The 8,157-nt window shown below is 45.8% G+C and overlaps 1 protein-coding gene across 1 annotated transcript; it reads left to right on the top strand.

Annotated features, from left to right (window-relative positions):
* The first annotated feature begins 280 nt into the window (after window positions 1–280).
* LOC124631836 lies at window positions 281–7,758 on the top strand. Its single transcript, XM_047166463.1, has 2 exons — window positions 281–566; window positions 597–7,758. Exon 2 carries the CDS (start codon window positions 1,271–1,273, stop codon window positions 6,908–6,910), a length of 5,640 nt encoding a protein of 1,879 aa, XP_047022419.1. The 5' UTR covers window positions 281–566; window positions 597–1,270; the 3' UTR covers window positions 6,911–7,758.
* The last annotated feature ends 399 nt before the right edge of the window (window positions 7,759–8,157 follow it).

Here is an 8,157-nt window from a genome sequence, read left to right as displayed (position 1 = left end):
ATTATAGCCTATATGTCGACCAGGCTTAATACTGATTCAACAAAGAAAAAATCATTGAAATCCGTTCAGTAGTTTGGAAGATTAGCGTGTACAAACAAACAGACATACAGACATACAGACAAACAGACAGAATTTTTTTTTGGATTTGTGCTCCATTACTGGTTCTAAGCCCCACCCAATTATTATTTTTTTAATATATTCAATGTACAGACACAGTTTTTTTACAGATTTATTATATGTATAGAATAGAATAGATTATTATATGTATAGATAATGTCGGCGACGATGAATAAGTGTAAAAGTGATAGCTAAGTGATAAAAGCAGTGATAATCAATGTTTAAGTTTTTTAAGGTTTTATGATAGTTAGTATGTCTGTTGTTAAATTAAAAGCTATTTTCTGTTGTTGTTTTTAATTCCTTTAAAGTTTAAGACTATAATTGTAACATAGTTAAGCGTATCTAAGTACTAATTTTAAGTGTAACTTGTATGCCCTAGTTTAAGGATTAACGTTTTTTCAATAAAAAACAGATATTGCTATTGTTTTAATTAAAGATAGAATACTAAGGTTGCATAATTAAAATAGTCAGTACATAAGGTTGTTAGTACTAAGTTTTGTATTTGTAAATAAATATAAGTGGGATGCCTATCTTATGCAACCCAGAAAAAACCCTAGAAATAGATTCAAATAGTAAATCTAGGGTATTGGTACTTTTCCATTGTTGAGTTCTAGTTTTCTTTTTGGCCACGAGCGGCGCTAGTAGGATGATCGACAAATTAAACCGAATGTTATCGAAACCTTACCTTAACGAGAGCCGTTTGAGTTTTTTAAAGTTTTCTAATTAAAAAGGGATGTTTTTAAGGGTGAATTTTTTGTATAACATAAAGGAAAACAGGTTGCATAGGATGGGCATAGCTGGAACGTTATAAGTATGCCAAATCACCTGAAAACTGCCCCAAAAAGATTCCCATACATAGGGTACGGGAACGCCCCTCGCTCCCATTGGCTGTCGCATCGGCCATATTGTGAACTACTTACCCGCGCTCTAGCGTATATAATGAGGGCATGTTTTGGTGATCGGGCAGTCCGAATCCAGCAGCGCTCCAGTTAACAAGAAGAATAAAGGAAGAAGTAACCCTGAATAGTGTTATTGTCTGCACCCCGCCTTGTTGAAAAGCGTCCCCGCCAGCAGCCCTATTCGGCACCACACCAATTATACAGTCCACAACCTTCAGCTGGTCCTTCGCGAGCCGGATAGGGTGAAGATCAAGATGCCTTCGACAAGATCAAGTTCTACGCAGTCCAAGACCACCGGGGAAAGTTCTACGTCAACAGACTGGAGCATGAATACGCCAAGTGAAACCGCAAGTTCGTCGATAGCAAGTAGATCGACGCTTACAAAGAGGACGCCGTCGCCGCACAAACGAACGCCGTTACCTCAAGCAAAGGGTGTTGTTGGAAAGGATTCATCAGCAGGGGAAGGGAGCCGCCCCCCCCCGCCATCAAGGATAATCGAAGAATCGGATCCCGTACATGAAGTAGGAAGCCACCCCACGTCCCAGAACCCGGAGAGAAGCGTCGCAGTGAAGGCTCGTCCACAAGATTCAAGCTTTCCGCCGTCTAGTGTCAGCGCGTCAGTTGAAGGAAACCCGCAAGCTAAGAAGTCGACCCGCGATGTAGACACGACGTCCAGCCGCTCGTCTCAAAAAAAGAAGGCAGAAGCACAAGCAAGGATGGCGGTGGCACTACGGGAATTAGAAGTAGCTGAGGCCCGCGCAAGGGTAGCTCGAGCCGAGCTGGACATCGCCGTCGCCGAGTCCGACGAGGAAGATGGAGCTGGTGAAGAGTTGTACGAGCAAACCCATGAAGTGGAGAATTGGTTCATCGAGACCAGCGCCGGGCCCAGCAAGAAGAAGAGACCGACCGATTCTAAAGAAGAAAGAAGCGATATCCACCAACTGGCTGAAGCAATACGCAAGCTGTCTGAAAACTCACGTGACGTCACCGCGCCGAAGTACATCGAACTCCCTCACTTCAACGGATCCTGTGAAGAGTGGTTGGCATTCAGAAGATCATTCGAAGATACAGCCGCCTCATTCAGCAACGCACAGAACTTAGCGCGCCTAAGAAGAGCTATACAAGGAAAAGCGAAAGAAGCTGTTCAGAGCCTGCTATTCACCGCTGAAAATCCACGCGAAGTAATTAAGGGATTGGAGTCAAGATTTGGAAGACCCGGAGCGCTAGCATTATCAGAGCTGGAGAAGCTGAAGAATATGTCAAGAGTGAGCGAAAACCCAAGTGATATCTGCGTGTTTGCAAGTCGCGTGAAGAACGCTATAGAAACAATCAAGGCGTTGAAGAAACCACAGTACCTCAGCTCGCCTGAAACATTGAAAGCCATAGTGGAGAAGATGCCGCCTTCTATGAAGTTTCGCTGGTTTGCCTATCACAGAAGCAGAAGAGATGAAGAACTTCAAGAACTATTACTTGTTGAAGCGTTCCTGGAAATTGAAGCAGACATGTGTGGGGACTTCGCTCCGCCTGAAGCGTTATCAGAATACAAGAAGGGTTTCAGAAGGCCGGTGAATGTGACACAAGACACGTCGCAAGACAAATATAAGAAGTCGTGCCCAGCTTGTGAGGGTGAACACTATGCAACCGAATGCAAGAAGTTCAAAGAAGCGGATATAAATGAGAAATGGGACATCGTCAAGAAAGCAAGAATCTGTTTTAAGTGTTTACGATTCAAGCACTCAAGAATCAACTGCAAGGCGCCTGTGTGTAAGCAGTGTGGAAGATGGCATCATACTCTCCTGCACTCTGACGAGCCGCCTGTACCAGTACAGAAATCAAGTGACGAAAACAAAGGGAAACAAACATATGAAGAGAAGGTTTCTTCAGTAAACAGTACCAAGTCAGAAGAGAGAGCGTATTTGAAGATTGTTCCGGTGCATCTCTACGGGCCTAAAGGACAAGTACGTGTACTGGCGTTGCTGGATGAAGGATCAACTGTCACGCTCCTGGACGAGGCAATAGCAGAGACGATTGGAGCTGAAGGAAGTCGCGAAGCTCTGTCTATTGAAACAGTGGGCGGAAGAGTTATAAGGAAAGATGGTTCTCAGAAGATTCAACTGAAGATAAGAGGAGCCCACAGAAGAGATAAGAAGTCCATCACAGTTAGAACAATTGACGACTTGAGGCTGTGTGAACAAGGAATCAGTAAGAGCACCGTAGAGAGCTGCCCGCATCTGAAGGCAATCGAAGAGCAGTTACTCTACACGGCAGAGCGGCCAAGGTTGTTGATTGGGCAAGATAATTGGGCACTTATCGTCACAAGAAGATTGAAGAAGGGCAAGCCAGCTGAACCCGTGGCCTCTCTCACTGACTTAGGGTGGGTGCTGCACGGCTGTGAAACTGGCACGAACACTGTAGTCAACTTCGTACATTATGGAAGAGCGACGACAGAATCAGAAGACATAGAAGAAGTAGTAAGGCAACATTTCCAGCTAGAATCGCTGGGTATCCAGAACCGACTGCCATCAAACGACAGCGACAGAAGAGCCTTAGAAACTTTAGAAAAAACAACGAAACGTTTAGCAAGCGGGCAATTCGAAACAGGCCTCTTGTGGAAGAAAGAAGACGAGCGCCTGCCTAACAACTACAAGCAAGCCTTTCGTCGTCTAATCAGCATTGAAAGGAAGCTGGACAAAGATAAGGAAGTCAAAGAGTATTACGAGAAGCAAATCCAGAGCATGGTTGAAAATGGATACGCAGAGAAAGCGCCAGAGACGTCAACTGAAGGAAGAACTTTCTACTTGCCCCACTTCGCAGTTGTGCACCCTGTCAAGCGGAAGCCAAGAATAGTGTTTGACGCGGCAGCCAAGTACGAAGGGAAAAGCCTCAACGACGCCTTGCTATCAGGCCCGGATCTACTTCAATCACTGTTCGGAGTGCTGCTACGCTTCAGAGAAGGCCCAGTGGCTGTCATGGCCGACATCCAAGACATGTTTCTTCGAGTCAAAGTGAGGGAAGGCGACCGAGACAGTCTAAGGTTCCTGTGGCGAGGAAGCCGAAGAACAAGCAAACCCGACGAGTACAGAATGTCGTCAATTATATTCGGGGCAGCGTCATCGCCCGCAACTGCGATATATGTGATGAACAAAAACGCGGAAGACTTCAAGGCAACTCACCCAGAAGCTGTGAAAGCTATAAGCAGGAATCACTATATGGATGATTACCTACAGAGCTTCGCGTCGATTGAAGAAGCTAAGAAGATATCAAGAGAAGTTAAAGAGATACATTCTCGAGCGAGTTTTCACTTAAAAGGCTGGGCGAGCAACGACATAAGGGTATTATCAGAAATTGAAGACACGAACAAGGGAGAATCACTGCTGCTTACAAAGGAAGAAAAAACTCTGGGACTGAGGTGGCTTGTGAAAGAAGATAAGTTGGCGTTCAACGTTGGTCTGCGCAACACACCGAAGGAATTATTAGAAAATACAAGAGCGCCTACGAAGCGTGAAGTCACAAGTGCCGTGATGTCAACATTCGATCCGCTAGGCTTCGCGGCGCCTGTGCTAATACAAGGAAAGAAATTAATTCAAGACATATGGAGAACGAAGGTTGACTGGGACGAGAAGATTAACGAAAAACAAAGAAAAATATGGTCAAGGTACTTAGAAGAGGTGCTGGCATTAACAGGAGTTCAGATACCGAGATGTATCTCGCCACGCTGCGGTGAAGGGCAGCTACACACGTTCACGGACGCTAGCGAAGAGGCTTACGCGGCGGTTGCTTACTGGAGGACAGTTGAACCCTGCGGGAAAGTGCACGTCTCCATGGTCGCAGGCAAAGCAAGAGTATCGCCGACAAAACCAGTGTCGATTCCACGATTAGAGTTGCAAGCCGCCCTGCTTGGCAGTAGATTAGCAGCTAGTATCGAGGAAGAAATGAGCCTGCAAGTATCAAGAAAATTCTACTGGACTGACTCTAGCACCGTGTTACTGTGGATCAAGGCGGAGCCAAGGAAATTTAAAACCTTCGTGGCTAACCGGCTCGCAGAAATCGAAGAAAACACTAAGCCGGAGGACTGGAGATGGGTGCCCACTAAAGAGAACCCGGCGGACGACGCTACAAGGGGAACGCCGGCCGAGTTCAATCACAAATCAAGATGGTTCCAAGGCCCCGCGTTTCTTCGACAAACAGAACAAGAGTGGCCTCTACACGATTTCAAGTCTGCGGGCAAATTACCGGAGGAAAAAGGCAAGGAGCAAGTGGTGGCTGCCGCAACAGAAGGGAAGGCCTTAATTGATTTACGAAGGTTCTCAAGCTGGGAGCGACTACTGCGCGTCACGGCCAGAGTGGTCACCTTCGCATACCTCTTATTAAAGAAGACCCGTAAAGCAGCCACTACCGCCGTGCGCAAAGAAGACGAGCCTTGGCGACCGCAGAGAAGAGCACAGAAGGACAAGAAGCGAACCCCCAATCAACCAGCCATCACCAAGTCTAAGAAACCCCTACACGCACCTATAGAGCAACAACACATAAGGAAGGCCGAAGAGATTCTGATAAGGATAAGTCAAGTCGATAGTTTTGCAACAGAAATAAGAAGTTTGAAAAAAGAAAAACCCCTCGAAAATGCAAGTAAACTTAAGAAAATCGACGTGTACATCGATGATGACGATATCATTAAGTTAAGAAGCAGGACGATGAAGTTTCGCGGCGAAGAGCGAAGGAAAATGAACCCTATTATATTAGACGGAAAACACAGAATCGCGCAGCTCATCATTCAACATTATCATAAGAAGTTTCTTCACGGCAACACTGCTACAGTCATGAACGAAGTGCGACAAAAGTATTGGATCTTCGGTTTAAGGGCCGCAGTAAAGGCAGTGTCACATGGCTGCCAGTGGTGCAGAACAAGGAAGAGTGTCCCCGCGATACCTCCGACGGGCGACCTACCGAGCGAGCGACTACAACACCATCAGTTCCCGTTCACTTGCACTGCAGTCGATTACTTCGGCCCCATGCAAGTCACCGTTGGCAGAAGGGTTGAGAAGCGGTGGGGGGCATTGTTTACATGCCTTACCACGCGAGCCGTTCACCTGGAGCTGGCCCCCTCTCTAAGTGCCAGCTCTATGATAATGGCGTTGCGACGGATGACCGCGAGAAGAGGAACGCCGAGTACGATTTTTAGTGACAACGGTACTAACTTCGTTGGCGCGAACAAAGAGCTAGAGGCGGCCGCACAAGAAAAAGGAATCAAGTGGAAATTCATTCCCCCCGGCAGCCCAAACATGGGGGGCGCCTGGGAGAGACTCGTGCGGTCAGTGAAGACGGCCCTGGCTGCAGTACTCAATGAAAGAAGCCCGCCTGAAGAAGTGCTTCACACATTAATAACAGAAGTCGAACACATCGTCAACTCAAGACCCCTCACCCCCGTCAGTATGGATCCCGACGACGAAGAGAGTCTGACCCCCAACCATTTCCTGCTTGGAAGATCGTGCGGAGCGATGGCGCCGGGAGAATTCGACGACACAGACTTAATCGGGAAGGCAAACTGGAAAACAGCGCAGAGGCTCGCCGACCATTTCTGGCAGCGGTGGGTGAAAGAGTACCTGCCCCTCATCATGCCACGACGGATAGAGGGTCGCGCCACTAACGACCCTCGAGAAGGCGACATCGTGCTCATAGTCGACTCCACGTTACCTCGCAATACGTGGCCCCGCGGTGAAGTCATTAAAACCTACCCCGGGCCAGACGGCAGAACCCGAGTGATGGACGTAAGGACTACGGGAGGAGTGCTGCGCCGGCCAACGCGTAGAATCATCGTCCTGGTTCCCGCCGCATCGTCGCGCTCCGAGGATGGCGTGCTACGCACCGTGGGGGAGGATGTCGGCGACGATGAATAAGTGTAAAAGTGATAGCTAAGTGATAAAAGCAGTGATAATCAATGTTTAAGTTTTTTAAGGTTTTATGATAGTTAGTATGTCTGTTGTTAAATTAAAAGCTATTTTCTGTTGTTGTTTTTAATTCCTTTAAAGTTTAAGACTATAATTGTAACATAGTTAAGCGTATCTAAGTACTAATTTTAAGTGTAACTTGTATGCCCTAGTTTAAGGATTAACGTTTTTTCAATAAAAAACAGATATTGCTATTGTTTTAATTAAAGATAGAATACTAAGGTTGCATAATTAAAATAGTCAGTACATAAGGTTGTTAGTACTAAGTTTTGTATTTGTAAATAAATATAAGTGGGATGCCTATCTTATGCAACCCAGAAAAAACCCTAGAAATAGATTCAAATAGTAAATCTAGGGTATTGGTACTTTTCCATTGTTGAGTTCTAGTTTTCTTTTTGGCCACGAGCGGCGCTAGTAGGATGATCGACAAATTAAACCGAATGTTATCGAAACCTTACCTTAACGAGAGCCGTTTGAGTTTTTTAAAGTTTTCTAATTAAAAAGGGATGTTTTTAAGGGTGAATTTTTTGTATAACATAAAGGAAAACAGGTTGCATAGGATGGGCATAGCTGGAACGTTATAAGTATGCCAAATCACCTGAAAACTGCCCCAAAAAGATTCCCATACATAGGGTACGGGAACGCCCCTCGCTCCCATTGGCTGTCGCATCGGCCATATTGTGAACTACTTACCCGCGCTCTAGCGTATATAATGAGGGCATGTTTTGGTGATCGGGCAGTCCGAATCCAGCAGCGCTCCAGTTAACAAGAAGAATAAAGGAAGAAGTAACCCTGAATAGTGTTATTGTCTGCACCCCGCCTTGTTGAAAAGCGTCCCCGCCAGCAGCCCTATTCGGCACCACACCAATTATACAGTCCACAACCTTCAGATAAATCTGTAGAGAGGTCAATTCTGTACATTAAATATATTTCCAAAATATCTATCAGGGGGTGATGAGTGATCGATACTGATGCCAAAAATGCAATCAGTAAAATTTTTGTCTGTCTGTCTGTCTGTCTGTATGTTCGTTATGGAAACAAAAACTACTTGGCTAATTTTAATGAAACTTGGCAAATATATTCTTCATACTCCTGGGCCGGTTATAGGATACTTTTCATCACGCTACGATCAGTAGGAGCAGAGCAGTGATGGGAAATGTTGGGAAAACGGGAGAAGTTACTCCATTTTTTAAGCT

The sequence above is a fragment of the Helicoverpa zea genome, chromosome 7 (genome assembly GCF_022581195.2).
Source record: "Helicoverpa zea isolate HzStark_Cry1AcR chromosome 7, ilHelZeax1.1, whole genome shotgun sequence".
In the NCBI taxonomy this organism is placed as follows: domain Eukaryota; kingdom Metazoa; phylum Arthropoda; class Insecta; order Lepidoptera; family Noctuidae; genus Helicoverpa; species Helicoverpa zea.
This window is presented reverse-complemented; position numbering and strand designations above follow the sequence as displayed.